The 21,016-nt window shown below is 36.9% G+C and overlaps 2 protein-coding genes across 2 annotated transcripts in view; both read left to right on the top strand.

Moving 5' to 3' along the window:
- Window positions 1-2,263: 2,263 nt before the first annotated feature.
- Window positions 2,264-10,323, top strand: tpra1 (transmembrane protein, adipocyte asscociated 1). The gene is made up of 11 exons (XM_061727787.1): window positions 2,264-2,445; window positions 3,450-3,633; window positions 3,744-3,876; window positions 4,349-4,435; window positions 4,975-5,047; window positions 5,210-5,289; window positions 5,507-5,617; window positions 5,709-5,769; window positions 6,239-6,341; window positions 7,743-7,823; window positions 8,188-10,323. The coding sequence occupies exons 2-11, from the start codon at window positions 3,461-3,463 to the stop codon at window positions 8,450-8,452; spliced, it is 1,167 nt and encodes a 388-aa protein (XP_061583771.1). The 5' UTR covers window positions 2,264-2,445; window positions 3,450-3,460; the 3' UTR covers window positions 8,453-10,323.
- A 772-nt stretch (window positions 10,324-11,095) lies between these two features.
- Window positions 11,096-21,016, top strand: part of LOC133448859 (MICOS complex subunit mic25-b-like) — a 51,248-nt gene continuing 41,327 nt past the window's right edge. The window contains exons 1-4 of the mRNA XM_061727786.1: window positions 11,096-11,329; window positions 13,786-13,879; window positions 14,130-14,184; window positions 17,099-17,255. Coding sequence (XP_061583770.1) covers window positions 11,246-11,329; window positions 13,786-13,879; window positions 14,130-14,184; window positions 17,099-17,255 — 390 coding nt within the window. The 5' untranslated portion in view covers window positions 11,096-11,245. The remainder of the gene's footprint in view (window positions 11,330-13,785; window positions 13,880-14,129; window positions 14,185-17,098; window positions 17,256-21,016) is intronic.

Below are 21,016 nucleotides of genomic sequence, written 5' to 3'. Positions count from 1 at the left end.
AGTACATATAATGGCATGACGTTATTGATAGAAAAGATTATAACAGCTGAGTGAATTGAGCATGACGAATAAAACAGCATTAGAAATCCAGAAAGAGTAACAAGGGAACATAAAACTGACCCTAATGTGACATATTTTAAAATGCTTTAACATAAAGTGCAACAGACTGAATAAAATAAATAATAAACAGACATAATGAAATAAAAGGAACTTATATAAATAAGTAATTAAATTAATAAAGTAATAAAACTAGTAAGGAAAAAAAGCAGCATTTATAAGGGGGAATTCAGACTGATTTTATCCAATTCAGTAGGGAAAATTCTTTAAGAGATCATATAAATTTCGTGCCTTAATTGTTGTTATACGTTTTAGAGATTTCAAATACATTTTAAATTCGTTCATAAATACACAAAATTTGGGGGATGATTTTAGGGTCCTATTCTTGTGGATAAAAAATTTGGCCAAGCAGAGGATTACATTGCAACAGAGTTCATCATTTTTGTTTTTCAAGATCATACCAAAAGTTACATTATCTCTAGAAATAGAGGATGGGAACGATGCAATTTTCCGTTTAATACATTTGTGAAGGTTATTCCAGAATGTTTGTATTGCATCACAAGAGAAGAAAATATGGTCCGTAGTTTCAATTTCATTTTTTAAATGAAAATTTAATTTTTTTTTTTAAATTAAATTAAAAAAAAAAAAGGAAAATAACTCATATTCACTATTCACTCATAATTTTTCCCCTCATGGATCCGTTTTATGGAATAACAGAGTGATAATAGTAAATAGAAAATCGTTATTTAAAAGAGATTGGTATGAGGCAGGCATTTTATTTGTGAAGGATATGATGGATTCTGGTGGAGGTCTTCTCGACTACAGGACATGGTTAGGAAAATATAAAATAAATTGTACTCAGAGGGAATATAACAGGATCCTTAAAGCAATTCCTATTCCACTTCTGCATTTAATCCAGAATACTTTGTTATTTTCAAGTGTTGAATCAACACTACCAAGACTGATGATTAATGAATGCAACTTAAATGACAAAAAATGTAACAACAAAGTGATTAGTGCTGCGTGGAAATCAATATTTTTTTACGATTTCAACAGAGGACGTAAATTCCAAGGGCTTGAGAAAGTAACAGCATCTATGTTGGAAAAAGCTCACTCTAAATATATTAAATGGCCTATTTCCCCAAAGATGAAAGAAACTCACTTTAAGATACTGCATAAAGTCTACCCAGTTGCAGAATTTCTTAAAAAAAGATTTAAGTTTGAAGTTGACCTGTGTACTTTCTGTAATGCAGCAGATGAAACTTTAGATCATATGTTTTTCTTATGTCCTGTGTCCAGAAACTTCTGGAAAGAATTGAGAAGTTGGTTATTACTTAAAATAGATGACATACCAGTTTTTAATATTTCTCATATTTTTTTATATGTAGACAATTTGAAGGCTGTTATATCTGATATGATAAATATAATTATTATCATGGGTAAATATCATATTCACTGCTGTAAATGGAGAAATGGTAAACCCTCCTTTGATTGGTTTTTAAATGATTTTAAATTGTTCTTTTTGTCCCTCAAAAAAATTGATTCCAGCAAATTGGCTAAAAAGATTTGTGACGACATATCTTGTTTTTTGCTTTTGTGATTCATGCCTCAGACCTTGCTCCTATTTTGTTATGGTTTTTGTTTTGCCTGATTTTGAAAATATATGCAAATGGTTTTACTAGTATTTTAAAATAACAACCCCTGTTTGTTTTGTTTGTTTTGTTTTGATTCATTTCTACATATATATATATATATATATATATATATATATATATATATATATATAAATATATATATATTTTGTACATGGCTTATACTTGATGACAACATTCCACGTCATGTTTAAAATGTATTAATGTCCTTACGAGAAAATGTTATGATACTGTGTTATTGTATGTTCAATAAAAAAAAACAAAAAAAAAAAAAAAAAAAAAAACGAGGAAAGACAAACCTCCGGATCAGCGCGACGAATAATATACACGAAGAAGACCAACTTCCGGTCTGGTTCAGCGCGACGAATAATAATATACACGAAGAAGACCAACTTCCGGTCTGGAATTCCGGTATGGGTGGAAAAAATGGCCGCGCCCTTGTCGGCCATCTTGCCTGCAGCCAGGTCCCTCTCAAATCTCGCAACGCCTCGATTGTGAGGACATAACGTCACGAATGTGATCTCGCGATACTTCCTCCTGTTGTTTGGTGTGAGGCAGGTCAGGTGACCACACGGGGAATTTGTCCGAGTGTCTACCAGACACAGATATGTCTCACATTAGTGATCAATATCTCTTTCGATTACACCGTGTACGACAACGCGTATAGGTTGGGGTCATAATATCGACTACAACCTTTAACAGCAGTTCTACCCTTGATAGAGGAGCTTCTGGAGCGGTAAGATGTGAATGTTTACAGTTTGAAGCCTTGTTAGTGTCACGTTTGTTTTGATGCTAACGCAGCCGGTCCTGCTCTTGAAAACTGGTCATTAATGTCAACGAGGAAGTCAAATTTACTGTCAGCATTATCACCATTGTATTGTTTGCCGCTAAAGAACACTCAATTAAAAACAAATGCATTGATAAGCAAAAGGCTTTTTGTTTGGTTTTAGGGAGCTATATGTAGCACCTTAGCTGACACCGAAACTCCCCTTTAAAGCGAACTGAAAGTGATAAAGACATGTACCGATCAGCTTCCTGTTTGCTGTAATTATTATCATTTCTTGCTATCTTTTTAATTTAGGTGAGTTATTGTAACATGGGTCTTCATCGACTGATCAAGGGGCGTAGCTAAATGTCTAGGTTAATGCTGTGTATGTTAAAGATAAGGACATGCATGAAGGATCCAGCAACACATACTTACATAACATTCACCTAAGCGGAGAAAGGTACGACAGGTGCCCACGTAGTGCGCTGAAGATAATAATACGAAAGGGGATATACTGTATTTTGGGGAGGGGGGTGCTTGAAATTTGTATTTGGGTGTCTAAAATGCCCACGAAATCAAAAAGTGCAACACAACACAGCTGTGTCTCTTTGTTAAGGACAGCCTGTCTCTGATAATATGTTAGAACCTGATATGAGTCCTTGATATGAAAGACCCAAGTCAGAAATGATTCATGCAGTCCTCCCACCTCTAGTCTGCTGCATTAGAAGAGTACAGAACAGAGCTGTGGAAATAGGCACGCTCTTAAGTGATTTATAGAAGAGTTTGTGTTTATGAAAGAATGATTCATGTATGTATGTTTAAGACTCATAATTAGTTATGAGTCTTAAACATACATACATGACCCTTCCTCCCTCTCTGTTCCTTTCTCACTACAAAAAAGGTGCTAATTCGTAAATTTGTAGGAGGAAGGATCAACCTAACAAGATTGTTCTTTTTTTTTTTGTTTCCCTCAGGCATTGGCACCATGTTACCCACAGTGACTGCTGTGGTTAGGTTTGCTCAGTATAATGCCACTATTTCACCTACATCACTGGAGAACATATCAGTATTCCCAACTTGGCAACCCGATCCTGAAGCTAACATCAGCAAGCCTCACAAATGTCTGCAAGTTCTGTATGAGGACATTGGAGATTCCAGGTATTCAGTAGTCTCACTTGCACAAATAAACATTAAATCACTCAGTGTTGTCTGATAGTACCAAAAATGTGAGAGAAAAAAAAAGTAGAAATGTCCTTTTTCTGTCTTAGGGTGCGGTTCTGGGATATTTTTCTCCTGGTACCTAATGTGGCTTTCCTGGTATTCTTGATGTGGAAGCTGCCCTCTGCCAGAGCCAAGATTCGACTCACATCCAGCCCCATTTTTGTCACCTTCTACTTACTGGTAGGATACTAACTAAAAAAACATGTACAGTGTCAGTGTAACTGTTTTGTTTCCAACATCACACATTGCATTGATTTTTGTTAATAGCACACTATCCCTTCATTTAACATTAATCTTGTGTCCTTCCTAAATGATCTTTGAACTGCTATAATAAACTATTTTACTGCAGAATAAATCTGCGCAAAAAGCTGTAATGATACCGTTGCTGTTAACGCTGTTTTGGCAACATGACTTTCTCAAAACACATTTTGTTTAATATGTTTGCTGTATAATCTGTTCTGTTGCAGTGTATATTAATGTCCTTTGGTATAATCTAACAACCAGAACTAAAGAGTGTATGATATTGTAGTCATGGCAACGCAGTAAAGGAACTGGAATGGAAGTGTGGTTATCAGCTATACTTTGGCCTGCATGTGCTTCAAGAGATTGACTTTTTTATGCAGTCTAACATGTTGTGTATTGTATTTCTCAGGTCTTTGTTGTTGCAGCAGTTGGAATCACGCGAGCTATTGTTTCCATGACTGTCAGTGCATCCAGTGCTGCCACCATTGTAGACAAAGTAAGGAACAGAGTATAATTAGTTACAGAAATACATTTTGGGGATATCTTTTACTTATGAACTCATCATTATCTGTTCTGAATGTTGAAATATAATTAGCATTGCTGACATAGTTGTACAGATTGCTTAATTAATGTAAAGTGTTCTCAAAATGTTCTTTTGTCTATGTAAGAAAGTTCAGTTTGTGTGAAATTACTTTTGAATTGATACTTTGTCTAGGTTAAAAACATATTCTTCATTACACTAAAGAAAATGTGTTTTTTGTACCGGAAGGCAAATACTCTTGCAACCGCAGCATGTGTTTAACCTTTCATGTCTAAAAGGAAAAGCCTGGGTGACATTCCACACATACCAGACATATCCCAAAGGAGGATGGACCAACAATTCCCCTAATGTATTATCATGGCTGAGCATTTATAGACAAAGGATAGCTCTATGTTGTTTGAGCTGGCTTGTGAATTTATGCCTGTGTCTTGGGTGAAAGATGTGTTAGAGCCCATTTCTTCAAGCGATTTCTCATGATCTTGTTGTCTCTTTAGGTGCTGTGGGAAATCACACGCTTCTTCTTACTAGCCATTGAGCTCAGTGTCGTCATCTTGGGACTGGCCTTTGGTTAGTTAGTTCTCCTTTCCAGTGCTAGTATAGTATCCCAGTCTTTGTTAAAATGACAAATCTGTTTCAGGTGCTCAGTTTGATGTCTTTTATACCTCATAATGCAATTATAAATTTCTACTTTTTTTCTAATTTTTCTATTTTTCTATTTCTATTTATTAGGCCACCTAGAGAGCAAGTCGAGTATAAAGCGTGTACTAGCTATTACTGCTGTGCTGGCTCTGGCATACTCTATCACACAGGTAATAACATTTTATAAGGGTTTAAATGCAACTTTTTTTGAAACATGTTGCTGCCATCGAGTTTGAAATGGCCTAATATTTTTCATGCAATGATGAAATGTTTAATTTTCAACATTTGATATGTTTTCTATTATATAAAAATATTGTATGATATTCGAAAATTAAAGATTTTTGGGGTTGTATTGTTAATGAAATCTAAATTAATAATCTGTTTTAGGGGACACTAGAGATACTATATCCAGACAGTCATCTGTCGGCTGAGGATTTCAACATCTATGGTCATGGAGGACGGCACTTCTGGCTGGCAAGCTCATCCTTCTTCTTCTTGGTCAGTATTCTGTAGCTCTTCTGCAAGATGAACATAAGCAAAAATGAGTCCTACCTCTGGCTGATAACATCATATTTTTTTTTTATAATAGGTGTACTCTTTGATTGTGATTCTGCCTAAAACTCCAGTGAGGGAGAGGATATCTCTGCCTTGTAAGTTTTGTACACGTTATTTCAAAAGTTCTACACAAAGCTGTAATAGTTCATTCAGATGTTGTTGAGCGTTACTACAAGGTTTAGAGGAGTCAGACAATTCATCAAGTTCATAGAATAAGATACAATTAAACAGATATGTATATGTGATTTAGTCAGTTTAAAGTGTGTAAAACTTATATAGCACTTTTCATACGGGTAGAGTGCAACACAAAGTGCTTTACATTAATAAGTAAAAAGATCTACCTTGACTCCCCCACTCCCCGTACCCTCATTCATACGACATACACACACGTACACACAGCATACTATACAGATGCATACACACCCGGCACCCCCCCACCGTTGTGATAAAAATGGAGTATGACCTACCTATATGGATGTGTAACATTCATTAACCTCATATGTAGAACTAAAAACAATTGTCCTCGGATTGTACATGAATCTTTGTTTTGCTTAATTTTGACAGCCAAGAGGAGTTTCTATGTGTACGCTGCCATCCTGTCTTTACTGAACTTAATTCAAGGCCTGGGGAGTGCTTTGCTGTGTGCTGGAATCATAGAGGGACTCTGGTTAGTATTTTCCTTTTTTTTTTAGGAGGCATACTTGCACATATGTTCCATAGAAATATGTATATAAAGTAATTACAGTATTTTTATGAATTAAAGTAAATGTTCCTTCATATTTCAGTATTGAGTTTACTTTGATAGTTTAAATTCAGTCGTTGCAATGCGTTCTTCCTTCTAAGTAAAACATTTAAGAGAACAAATAGAAAACAAAGGAAGACTGTCTCCTGACACGGAGTTAACATGTAAGGTTGATGCTATAAAGGATCTCCTGTATCAGTTCCCAGCGGAGCTGAAGAAGTCTGACTGAAGGCACACCGTTGTTTTATGAGTATGTTATACAGAAAGTCTGCAATGTTTATCCATTTTTTTTATTTTTTTTGGAACAGTCTTTGTTCCAGCACAGCCAACCATCTTTGACAGTTTGTTTGATGGCAGCTGTGAAAATATTCCTGTTTCTGGAAGAATGGAAGAACCAAAGCTTCCTTGGGGCGCACATTCTGCTCTGAGCCTTCTTGTAGACAGCCCCAGTGTTGCATGTCCAGTTCAATCTATTGTCCAGGAACATACTCTGTTATTTGTAGTCCTCCACCTCTTCTCTTAGCATGAACATAATGTTTGGCTGATTCACAGTCCTTCTAAAATCCATGATCATCTCTCTCGTCTTGTTCATAATCAAGATGATGTGACTGTTCCCACACAGCGCCACAAAACAGTCCATCAGCTCTCAGTATTTGGCTTCCCATTTACCACTGGGGCATTGAGTATTTCTGGAGATGGCAGGACTCTTAGTTGAACTGGAAGTCTGAAGTGTCCAGATTAAAGAGACATGTTGAGAAGACAGTCTCGTGCAGAGATCCAGTGCTGCTTGAACACCCACTCAGATGCACAACCCTTTAATCTCACAAATTGTGATCTGTTTATTACGTAGTCCATGGAGGTGATTGTGAAAGCCTGCTATTTTCTGGAGTATCTACAAGCAAAGTGATTATAAGGGATTTTTGGGCGGATTTAAAACAATTACAGTCACTATATTGTTCAGGATTTTTTTTTTTGACAAATGTATTGGATTTGGACCTAAGGTTGTGTTCAAGAAGCCTTCCAGAGTGCAAGTTTCCTGGCAAACGTTTTTGCATCTTAAATGACAATGGTATGCTCATGTTTCATCAGAATGGAAAATTAAAAGCATGAGGTCTGAATGTGTTACGGCCCTTGTTATTTGAATTATGTCAGTATGCAGTGGAACCACTTTACAACTCCCTGTTTGAATGTATGAAGTTTAGAGGGACATCTACAAGTACCTTATAACCAGCTGCAGCAATGTGTGACTTGTAGTTTAGGATATAATCACATTATGAGCCTAAGCTTTAACCAAGACTGTTTTATTCTTTCTCTCCTCTTAACCAGCTGCGTGGATATCACCACCTTCCTGTACTTCTCTGCCTTTGCTCCACTTATTTATATCACATTTCTCAAGGGCTTCTTTGGGTATGTACCAGTCACAGAAAATATTTGGACTAACTTATCTTAAAGTCTTAAGATGCTAGAAACCACTGGCATTTTCTTTCTCAAGAAAGACTATTAAAGATTTTAAAAGATAATTACTTGATCAATCTGGATTCGAGTGAAAATCATTGATCCTGTTGATTTTTGTATGTGTTATACAGCTGGGAATTACTGACTATGTTTAGGGATGTAAATGTCACATTTGTGTACATAATGAATATTTATAGGCCATATATATCTTGATAAAGTATATATTACATCAGTTAAAAATAGATAAATAAATTTGTCAATTCTGCAGAAGCTGTGAACATGTGAACTTTTTTTCTCCACCCACCCACTCCTGCAGTTCAGAGCCCAAGATCCTGTTCTCCTACAAGTCACAGATGGATGAGCCCGATGAAAGCGATGTTCATCTTCCCCCAACAGTCGCTGCATCGCTTGGCCGCAAGGACCTCGGTGACCTGTACTACTCTTCCACCCAGATTGATGGCTCTGGTCCCGGGAGCTCTCGTATGGTCGGCGCGTACCTGGATGATGTTGTTTCCGGACCCTATGGGTCCAGCAGCATCAACAGCGTTGAAGCTGACCGCTGGAGACCCGTCAATGTGTGAAAGGATGGACAGAAAAGATAGCTATACAGCTGGACTCAATTTTTTTCATGTGTGTAGTAAAGGGCTGGATGGCAATAAGAGATGTTGGCCAAAAAAAACATTGCAGAGCCAAGTGGGTGGATACCAAGGGAGAGTATTCTTGCTTTGATTCCAGAAAAGCTAACAAATGGACACTTAAGAAGAGATGTTTGTTGATCTCTTTCTGAAAGACTGAGTTTAGTGTCTGCTTTTGTAACACTGTTGCCAGAGTACACTGCTGCTGTAGCTCCAAAGTAGGAGTGCAGCTCCTTGATGTGGCCTTGACAGTCTATTGTTTCTGTTCCACAGGCTTCTAGATGTGGGTGCTTACTGACTTGACTCAAAACATATTCTGTAACTTCATCACTATGAATCATCTGCTCAATCATTGTTGATGGTGGGTTTTTTTTTGCTATCCCATTTTGAAAAACCTAAATCTGCTCATGCAGTCTAAAATTCTTTTGATTTAAAATCTTAAACTCTGCACATTCCTGATGAAAGCTTTGACTAACAGCATTTCCAACTGAAGCTGCCCTGTAATTAGACTATGGACTGAGCTGCGTAATCCGTATCCGCTAATTGCTGGAATTTGAAGACAAGGATTCGATTATGATTGGTTAAATAATGTAGTAGCTTTGCTCGCTGTTAACATGATCAATGTACATTACTGCGATTATACAACACATTAGTAACTCCTGATTACAGCCATTGCATTAAAAAGGTTGTGTACAAGGAATGACCAAGAGACTGCAAAAATGTAACTTTACGAATCAAAGCTCACCCATGAGTGCTACTTTAAATTTGTTTATGCTTTTATTTATTATCTGCTTTTGGATTGACTTGTTATAGCAGATATATCATTCCTGGATCTGAAATGAACATTTTGTTAGTTTCTTATTCAGTGAGGTCTTATGGATTTGACCTGTATTCCACTTAAAAAAGGCGTTCATGTTATATGTATTTCATCTTTGTTTTATCACTAAGAGGTTGATTGTATTTTTTTATTTTTATTTTTTTTCAATTTTGGTTATGCAATTACAAGGAGTGAAAAGAGACCAGAAATAATAATTGTCAGCTGTAATATATTTAAAGATGGTATTGGTATGATATTAAAATATATTTAGAGCTTCTGATTCCCTTTGGGTGAGGAATGTTTAGGGAATAAATATGATCATTTTGAAATGGCAAGTGAAACTGGGTTTTTGCAAAGGAAAATATTCAGCTTTCTTTGTGCTTGACACTTTAACTTCTGATTTATCTCATAAAATCAATACTTTCATAACTCTGGGTATTACTGCAACATCAGTATTTTCAAACACTTTATATCATATTTATTCATGCCTTCCCAGGCAATATAATCCAAATTCCCCCCCAAAAAATTTAAAGATTTGGTATCAATATCCTGCTTTTTTTTTTCTCTGGAATGTTGATGGATTTTGGCCTAATGTATGCAGAGATATTGGGTTCTATTTACATGTACAATTAATAGGCAAGAGCACATTTGAAATGGTTTTGCATTAATATATCGTCTTTCCTTGACTATGATGTTTTTCATTATGCAATTTTGAATGCTGAAGAAAGGTAGCTTGTGAGTTGGATAGGAAAGTCACTTTACTGTTTTATGACTCCAAAAGGTGTATTGGTATGGAATTCAATTCTTGTAAAAATTTTTGATGGTGAAATCATTTTGCAAATGATGTTTGAATTGCCTTTATACTAAAGTGCATTGGTTGTATAGTAATGCAGTGCGTTGGCCATTCCATGATCTACATAATAAACCATGGACTCTTTTGTTCTTATTTTATTCTGGTTTATTTATCACAAGAATAAATAACATGCAGGGGTTAGGACTGGTTAGGACAATGTCGTGGTATCTAGAATGAATGAATGAATGAATTTATTTCGAACATGTCTATAAAAAAATAAAAAATAAATAGCCTATTAACATATTCATATGTACATAGGTTCGAAAAAAGGTGTAGGAAGAAGTATATACTTTTTCCTAGTTCCTACCCCTTTATAACTATGAATTTACACTATTGCTATTATTATATCTACACAATATCCATATAAATATAGTCTATATAAATACTACGTAAACATGCCTATTACTACATAATTATCCATATAAGCATATAGAAAATATAAATATTACATAAATATATCAATATATAGAAAATACAAATATTATATAAATCTCTCTCTCTCTCTCTCTCTCTCTCTCTCTCTCTCTCTCTCTATATATATATATATATATATATATATGTATATATATATATATTACATACCTAATAAATATATAACATATATTACATAATTATAACTATCCCTCTCAACATATAATATATACTACATAAATATCTAAACATATCTTAAGCAAGTATAATGTACCATCTTGAGGTAATTACATATGTCTACATGTGTCTAGTGATGCACTTCCGTTGTATCTATTCATAAAAATGCCACTTGACCCATGTCGGGCTTAAAAAAAAAAAAAAGAGATGACCTCAAACGCTTCTAGTTGAACTACAATTCCCATCAACCCCTCTGTCTACATATGATAAACGAGGCCGACTCATTGGACGCGAAGATTTCTTCCAACCAATGAGCGTCGAGGATACTGCAGCTGCAGGTATGACCTTTATTGGACTATGTCGACCACCGGTCGCTGTGGCGGCCACTCCGACTAACGTATATTTAATGTCTTCCTGCCAAGACGGTCGAGTGGGATTCATCGGTTTTGCGTTTCACCAGTGGGAATAACACGCAGTCAGAATGGGAGGAAACGGGAGCACGGGGAGGACGGTGTCATTCGGGCTGGATGAAGACGAGAAGGTCACAGTAATTGAAGGAGTGAAGGTTTGTCACATCGTTTTAGTCGTTTGAATTAAGTTGTCAATTGCGGCGATAAATGGAAATAATAGCGGGATATTGAAGGGGGGGTCGGTCAAAGGTGACATGTCCTCAAATGAACCGGGCTATGTCTATTTCTCCTTCATTGGTACCATGCTTTCAGAGTGGAAACACCTCTGCTTGGAGATTGTACGAACAAAACCACATAAAGAGACTGCTAGAGTGAAAAACGAGACATTTACACCATCCGATGTCACTGTTAGCTGGTGTGCTAAGTACATACAGTATAACATTGTAATTAACTGTAATGCTGCCTGGTCAGAGAGGCTCAAATACCTATAGAAATACCTTCATACAGGGCCAGCAATGTAAACATGTGTTGAAACACGTGCAGGGGTTTGATTCCCTCAGGATGGTCAGGAACAGCTGTATGACTGGCTCAAGGACACTAATACTCTGCAGGTTGGGCCCCTAAACCAGCAACACTGTCTGCTGCTGTCAACATCTAACCCTGGGTTCCTCAATCCACGTCCTGCTTGTTTCAGGCTGTTTCCAGCTCCAAAACACCCGATTCAAATGAATTGGTTATTGACAATTTAATTCAATTCACATTTTATTAGAGACACATCTCGAGAAGAGGTCCATACTCCATAGTACCATACAATTATACATACAAGCAGAGCTGGGTAGAGTAGCCAAAAATTGTACTCATTAAAAGTACACTTCAGAATAATATGACTCAAGTAGAAGTAAAAAGTAGTCATCCAAATAATTACTTGAGTAAAAGTAAAAAAGTACTTGGTGAAAAAACTACTCAAGTACTGAGTAACTGTTGAATAACGTCTGATTTATTTTTTTAACACAACCATTCAAAGAGAGAAAAGTAAAAAAATAATCATCTTCAGGCAAATTAAATCAATAAAATAAATTAAAATGACTAAAAAATAAAAAATAGCTTAAATTAAATTAATCTTAAAGTAAATTCAAATACTTTAATAAAGTAATAAAATAATAACAGAATAAAAAAATAAATTAAGCACAAGTAGCACAAAATTTCAAGCCTTTGTACTTTTCTTTTTTAACCAGAACTAGAACAAGCCCATGAACTCATAGAAACTCTGTGTGTGTTTGAGTCTGTGTAAATGTGACAAAACATGCAAAAACAAACATTTTCCCCAAAGAATCACTCAGTGATGTCATGAGATTGACGGGTACGCGGATAAAAGGGATAAAAGAAAATTAACAGCTCAACGTAGCCTAATGTAGCGGAGTAAGAGTAACAGTTTCTTCTTCACAAATCTACTCAAGTAAAAGTAAAAAGTGTAGTGATTCAAAATTACTCCTAAAAGTACAAAATTTCCCAAAACTTACTCAAGTAAATGTAACAGAGTAATTGTAACTTGTTACTACCCACCTCTGCATACAACATACACGATATAAAAGACAACAACAACCACAATACAGAAGACTTAAAAAAACAACAGTGACACAAAAAGAAAACAGTGTCAAGTGTCCAGAGTCTGGACACTTGCGCTTGACACTGTTTTCTTTTTGAAAGTTAAGAAGTTATCAGCTGGCGTAGGCCTACATCCACCCTGTTTTGCTTAGCTGTCAACATAGTGTGTTTGTGAGATTTTGAATTAATAAATGATTAATGTGAAGTTGTCTCTGTCTCCTATGTCAAAATTGTATGTTAATTTGGTCAGTCTGAACTGGTAATAATGGCAAAGCCCTCCGCTCCAAACATCTGTTCCAAGTGTCCTTTTTTTTTTCACAAATCCAATGTGGCAACCCTAGTCCAGACATGAACGCCAGTGGTTCCACAACATAGATGTGAACCTGACTGAGCTAAGTGCAGGATTCATTAAGCAGGTAATAATGCTATTTAAAGAGTTAGATACTCTACATATAAATTTATACATTAAATTCTAGCACAGCAGCACAGGTTGGTACTCCAACACTAACAAACAGATGACTGGCACTACAGCTCCTTGGGACTTTAAGAAGCAGCCTCATACAGTCATTATAAGCCACAGTGAGACTCTGCATGCTGCCTTTCTTGTACCGACACCACAAGTGGCCAGTGTATAGGGATGTGCAATATGTTTTAAACAAAGACATTTTAACATCCACCGAGCACATGCCGAATTTGCGCAGCAGCATATTAGCTTGGGCATACATTCTTCGACACTGTCTATAAATATCTCTGTCATCAGAGAGATCATTAGTCAAAAATTGACCAAGGTATTTCACCTCGTCACACTCGATGAGGGCAGAGTCTGCCAGAAAGAAGACTTGTACAGGCCTTTAGGACAAGATGATGATGATTCATTTATTTGAAGCAGGTGTGTAACAAATAAAACATACAAAGCAGTGGCCCCTGGGGGGCCTGGATTGGAAAACACTGATATAACCTGTGTCAACACTAAGTTGCACGTGTTTATGCTCTCTTTCTTGTCCAGCTGTCAGCAGATGTGCTCACGAGGATGCGGGAGGCTCAGGGGTCTGGAAACACCAAGCCCCCAAAGCCCCCATCTGACAAACACAAGCCTGCAAGTATGTATCAATCAAAGACAAAGGTACTCATGTCCATATGTAGTGATTGCTGAGAACTGAATCTGAATAAAGTTTAAATTATGCAGAGTTTTGTTGAGTATCCCTTGCAGATGATGTGCATAACCTTTCACTATATATATACGTTTATTTATGCAAATCGAGGAAATTAAAAGGACATTTAGCAAACATGTATTATTATTATTTACTATTATTATTACTATTGTTGATTGTTGCTTACATTTATTTTCAGGTTCAACACCATCAGGACCCTCTGCGGCAGAGATGCATGAAGAAATGCGCAAAAAGTAAGTTTCATGATGTCAGAATGATAACAAAACTGTGCCTTTGTATTTCAATACTATCTGTAATGTTCATTAGTTTATTCTCCTCACTATGAGTTTATTATGATCCTCTATTTATCACATGTACCACATCTGTTGCACGGAGGGACTCCCTCTACAAAAATCACCCACAGATTTTTTTTTTTCCTGCCTGCTTTCACAAATAAACACATCAATGGAGAAAAAAAATCACGTTGGCCAATTTCTTCTGTTTTGCGACCATTTTTTGGTGGAGGAATACATTTTGCAATTCAGTGCATCAGTTGAACTTTGAAATACAGTCAGTCCCACTTTTTTATTGGTAATTATTTAGGTCTGTCTCATAAAAGCACAAGTAGGGAAGAATAATGTGTGGCACACTCGTGTGGGCCATGTATGCTATGTCTGAATAAGACAAAATAACAAGTCAAACCCAAGTCTCTTATCATCCTAACACATTTAAAAAGGATTGGAGCAATGCAGAGTTAACATCTGCCTGCAAAGAAGTGATGCAACAGTTCAACATTTTTAATGAAGATCTTTTAACCTTACATTGCCAAATATCTTACATTTAAATTAATGCATTTCTTAAACCTCTGCACCCCTCACACAATCAAAATATGCAATAACATTTGTTGTTTCCAATTAAAAAAAATAAATGAGGAGTGCAGTGCCCTCTAGGGATTGGCAGAGGGAAAGCAATGCCCAGGATTGATACTTATGTACTGTAGGAGCACTGAGTGATAAAAATGGGGAAAACATCGGGGGATAAAAAAATATATATATACCATATACATTTTTTTTTTAAATTTTTCTGGGTGAGTTTTTGTGCTTTTTATTTCATATGTCAATCATGGTTAATCAGATGCTCCTTTAAAGAAGCAACGATCTGCTAATTATGACATTAAACACTCACCTGGTTTGTCACAGATATAAAAATGCTGATCCAGTTCAATGAAAGCAGAGACCACAATCTCGCCTCCTTTTGCATTTATTAACAGTGGTTTGTTAGACAAGTTTTGTGAACTTATAACAGGATGGAGATACTGGCACAGTCTCTTTTATGCATTTTTTGTACACATAGAAAGATAAAAATACTTGTTTTGTCACTGGGGAACTCTAGCCATACTGTCACTTAAGGGAATTGCATTTTTAAGCCTTGTCAGAGATTTAAAAAAGTTTATTTTGATGTAGGTCTTTTGCCTCCAGGGCTAAAAGTAATTGCCATTTTAGAGCCAATATATTATTATGTTCAATTCAAAACTGCTTTGATTCATGTTGTTTTGGTCATTAATAGATGTTTATGCTTCTCACCATGTAATAGTAGGTCGAGGGTTGTTTCAGCTTGTGAATGTTCTTTTAAGCATCAAACACTTTTAAAGAACAGCGACAGTATGATGCATGAACTACGCAGGAACGTGTGGAGCAATGCAAAGTGTCTCAGCACTCTCAGCTAATCAGTCTGCCGAAGAGACAGAAATAACATAATACATTTCAGTCCATCTAACCATGTGTGGATGATGAACTGTCTTTTACTAAAGTTAAAAACCAGAAATTAAGTCAATCTGACTTCCAGACAACACAACATGTGTGCAGGTCATTGCAATTATAAACCTCATATTTATTACATCTTAACAGCATTGCTGGTAATTAGTCTGGTAAATAGTTTAGGTTTACATGTATGTCAATTATTTTTCCTATTAAATAAGTACTACATCTTGTGACTTTTACCCTTTTAATGTAAAACAGATGTTCGATCATGTCTGACTGTAAATGTATGTTACAAAATAATTTATTAGTCATAAAGGGAGATGGAAGAGAATGGGAATTCACAAAAGTGTGCACTAAATGTTACAGTAATCCTGATTTAAAGCGTCAGTGCAATTGGTCCAACATTTTGTGCTGATGTACCTAAAATCCTCAGTTCGGAGTAGCTGCGCTACTTGTGATAAGTTACCTTGGAGACCATCAAACCTGTAGTTTAACATTTCCCTGAATGTGAAGATATTGTGCCCACATCAGCTTGGTTAATGGTAAAGTCTGACAGATATATGCTGGTCTTTTAGACTGCAGTTGACCCCACTGTGTTGACACAGTAACCTTGTTGACAGTGCAGGTGGCAGATATGTAAATAGAAGTTGTGTATACAATTTGATTAACTGTCGGCATAACAGGCGTGTTGCTCATACACTATCCTGATCCGCTATCAAGTTACATAATGGAAAGTCCAAAGGTCTCACCAGCTCTCACTGCAAGGAGATAATATGCTCTTCATTGCATTTTTATTGGTGTCATTAGGGACATATGAGTTAATATAATTTACAGAAGCATTGTTGTTCAGTAAAGGATTTCTTTAAGTTGATGAACTTTTGATATAAGGGTTATGCCCACATTTCCTTATTTGTTATCAACCTCAGTTTGACAAGAGGATATGAACAATAACCTCATCTACAGCTAAATTATCTGCAAGGTTTTAACTTGGAAAATAGTGAAATGAAAACCTTTACTAGCTTTGAGCTGGACTGGGAATTCTTTTCCCAAATTTCCTCGTATCGTATGCAGCAAAGACAGCAGTTGATTAAGAAGGTCCAAGAGAACTTGTAAAACTGTGAAAACAGTTGAGTTATCAAATGAGATTAAAATATTCTTTCATAACTGACACACACTTATGTTTTCCACTCTTATCACCACCAAAGTGCCAAAGAAAACAATGCATAAGATACTGTGCATGAAGACCTCTGAATGCCACATCGATGAACTGCAGGTGTTAGTACTGACTTACTGAAATCAATATCTTTTTGAGCCCAGTGGTTAGCGCTGTGTGTGAAATAGAACCTGCATGTTGAGCAGACTGTCGCTGAATGAATGTGAAAGGGTAATGTTTCTTTTTTTACTCCAGCTTTGAGCGTCAGCAGGCTCTGGTACAGGAACAGTTGGCCAAACTAGCCCAGAGGGAGAGAGAGGCCGCAGCAGTCTCAGGCCTGGATGAACTGACCCCTGCTCTCATCACGACACGGGGGAAGGCTTTTCAAGAGCAGGAAAAGGCCAGCATTCTGGTGAGTGATGTCAGAGGCTATGTCAGAAATGCACATTCACTTTACAATATAATGTCCAACTTAATTAGACTTCCATAATATGGTAAATAAAAAATATGAAGCCATTCTGGCCCATGAAAGAACCCATCTTGTTGAGAGAGGAGGATCAGCCTTCTTACCTCTACAGACTAGTATCTGCAAAATCATTATCAGAGTATTTTCTCTTTCTCTCTTCCCAGAGTTATTACTAGAATGCTAGGTGGTTAAATGTCGCAAAAAGGCCTGACATTTGATTTCTATGATGCAGCCCCTGTGTTGCGTAGCTAAATATGACTTTAGAAATATTTCATATGTACAGAATTCAACTTGGCATTTATACAACATGAATTTAAGCAGAGAGCAGTGTATATACTATTAACATCCATCCATCCATCCATCCATCCATGCATGGACACCATTAACTCCACCATTAACAAAAACAGTTCAGCAGTGTTTAAGAAGAGGGCGTTTGAGCGATTTTCTCATCATGAGATGGACTTTATAAGTAAATGTAAATATTGGGCACAAGCTAAAAAATATAAGTAAGCTTTATTTAAAGTGCTATGTGTTACTCCTGGATGGCGACTTTCTTTTGTTAGTGACATGTACATTGATGGGAAAAGATGCATTGCTAATAACTTAATCAGCACTTTTCACCTTGGCATTTTTCATTTGCTTTGCTGCGCTGAAGCTAAACATTGTGGATTTCCTGCCAGTCCAATGTTCTCCCCAATTGGTTTGCCTGCATGTTTTTTTTGTTGTTTTTTTTTTTGTTTTTGTTACCTTCACAGTTTGCCATCCAGCTGTAATGAATACCGAGTGAAGCTGCTGGCGTAGCTTCTACTGATATGGGTTGCAAAGGTATAATAATGTTGCAGTGCAATGAGAAACTCTGCTCTCGGGGTGTTTTGTCGGTGTGTAAGCGTTGCATCTGCTCGTGTGTGTAGAAGACACTCAAGAGTGTATTCTGTTTGTAGCAAGTGTATTTGACAGGTTTCAGCAGCAGCAGCTCCATGTGTTAATGTGTAAATAAAATCGAAAGGAACTTTGAGCTTCACCGTGTTGAAGTGCGAAGCGGAATGGTACATTCACGTTCAGGTAAAAGGAATAGGGAGGTTTTTACAGCTTTAAGGTGATATTAGACTTGAAGCAGATGCCCATATCATGTGTGAAAGGTCTAGAGAGCACGTGTCTTAGTGTTGATCTGACCATGCCTTCCCTCTACCCAGCCATTCCCACCTTTATTTCATTCTCACCTGTCCTTCTGGTTCAGTTTCTGTTCTGTTTAACTGCCTGGCACATTCATTTGTGGGTCACTTGATTTCTCTCTTGGAAAAGTGTAATGTCTGCTCAGCAGACCAAAATAAAAGAAGATCTGTAAACTGGCAGAATTTACTACCGAGATAATAAAGATGTTTCAGTTTTGTTGCAATCCTTCAGCTTTTAAGGAGATTCTGAGAAGTGTTGATTCAGATTGAAAAGCTCCACCAGCTACAAATTTGTCTGCTTAGCAGGTGGGCAGCTCTCTTTTCTTAGCATTTCCCATCGACCTTGCATTCACTTGCAGCATCACAGCTGGAAGCTCAAAGCACTGGCTTCTCCACCCCCAGCTTGTTTCATCATACGCACTCTTGGCTCCCCGGTACCCAGGCTTCCGTGTCATTGTGGAGGTGAGGAGGAGGTTAGGTGTGAAGGGTATACCTATTGAAGAGATGAGCTGTTCCCCACGCATGCCTCCGGCTGTCTGTCACAAACATTCATATGAGCTATTTACTTCTGGCTCAGGAGTGCTGGAAACTGTGTGCATGTTTGTGCGCAGCATTTCCCACAAAATCAGATTATTCTTGTGGCGGTCTGGGAGCAGGGATGATAAGGTTACTCTGTGTACCTGCATTCATATTTTGGCGTAGTGTTATTTACTTTACATTACAAGTAACACATTACATTATATTACTTTAGATTGTCAACAAACAAAATATTTTTTTCTTAAAAAGGTGCTCCTTTTTTTTGTGTGAAGCATTTGAGTCGGTTGCTGTAGTTGTCCAAGTGTTAACCAATAGCTTACAATACCTGTATACTCTAGCATGTCAACTGCCTCCACCGAGGTGGAGAGAAGTTCAAATACAGGTCAGTCCATGCTATTTTTACAGATTTTCTTTACTGTAATGCAGTTATACTTTTGTTTGGAACATCTTTTTCGCTGATGTCTCTGATAATTTCATCTCTCTATGCCATCATCATATGCCATTCTCTCGTACCCCTGTAACCCACCAAAGTCTGTCACTTACTTATTTACGATGGATATTTTTGCCTCAAGGAGGAGGAGGTGGTGTTATACTTTCCTTATGTTTCAGGTATTGGCCAAGTATGGACAGGGTTGTCTGCTGCTGAAATCAAAATAAACATAGCCATCACTTATAGGAATCATTAACAGCTCATAGATATATAAATACCAATCTCTCTTGTCTACTATTTCCAACTTGAAGAAATGAATATGCACACTAATGATGTGCTGAACGAGTCCCAACAAGCTCACTAACGCGTATCTACAATAAGCTACTGAAAAGGAGGGTGTAATGGTTTAATGTTTGCCATGTTGTATAATACAAGCTGTGTTTTATCTGCTGTTTCCAATGCAAAACACTCTAATCAGCGACAGTGGGTCTAGTTGTTTCCTGGATAATCATGCAACATGGCATTTTACCTGAGTACCATGTTTGGTAAAGGCGTTCACAACAACTCTCCAATGTCATAAACATGAATAGTCCTTATAGAAAGTTTATATTGTGTAAATGATGATGGTCATGTACTTTGCATGCATATCAGGATCATTTGGATTCTAGTCCGCTTCATCCAGGACTTAATGTAGCCAGAAGGCAGCGTTTATATTCACTTCCTTTATAGAAACGGGGTTACTCCATGTCACACTGCTTTGATATTTGTTTTTATACTCTCATCATACCCAGAAGGGACAGTTCTTTGGCTCCCTCAAAGTTTTCTTACAAGATTAGCAAACTAGCACTGTTGTTAAGTCTCTGAAGATCAACATTTTTTTTCACAGTGCAAAGGAGGCAAAATTGTATAACAGATAAGAGTTGTTGGTGGTTATGCTAGACTTTGCAAAAGAAAGTAACTTACATGACTTGTTTGTATATAAATAATGATGTTTTCATATGATTTTGTTGGTTTTGGGATTTGAACTTGTGATAAGAGATGAAGCCCCCATTTGATTTCCTATATCTCCCACAGTACCTTTCATTTAACACCCTCAGCAGATTGTTAGACATTAATTTCAACAGAAATACATGTACTTTTGTAACACAATTTAAGCTCGTGAACATCCTTCAGAGAATGTGCTTAACGACACTTATGGCTGGTAGTATTGTTTTTAGTGCTTTTGTAGCTGTTAGTGATGACACCTGGTTTCTTTATATATTGACATTTCTCCAGATCTTACTGTTGTCTGCGTAATTAATTTATTGGTTTATTTTTTTCCCCGTTATTTGAATAAGGTACTTTTATCACCGCGCAAGGTTAGAAAAGGGTGTGTTCTCGCGAGCGGCCACTAGGAGGCAGTGTTGAAGCGCGTCCAGTCAGCGCCGGGACTCAGCCTGATGAATGCTCTGCACTTCAACATGTGCTGCTGGGCAACATGTTCTCCCACAATTCCTTCCTCCTCTAGTGTCTCTCATCTTTTCATCTGTCCCTTGTGTGTGTGTCTGTGAATGTGTGTGTCTGTATGT

The sequence above is a fragment of the Cololabis saira genome, chromosome 8 (assembly GCF_033807715.1).
Source record: "Cololabis saira isolate AMF1-May2022 chromosome 8, fColSai1.1, whole genome shotgun sequence".
Taxonomy (NCBI): domain Eukaryota; kingdom Metazoa; phylum Chordata; class Actinopteri; order Beloniformes; family Belonidae; genus Cololabis; species Cololabis saira.
Note: the sequence above shows the minus strand (reverse complement) of the source record. Positions and strands in the feature narration are given on the sequence as shown.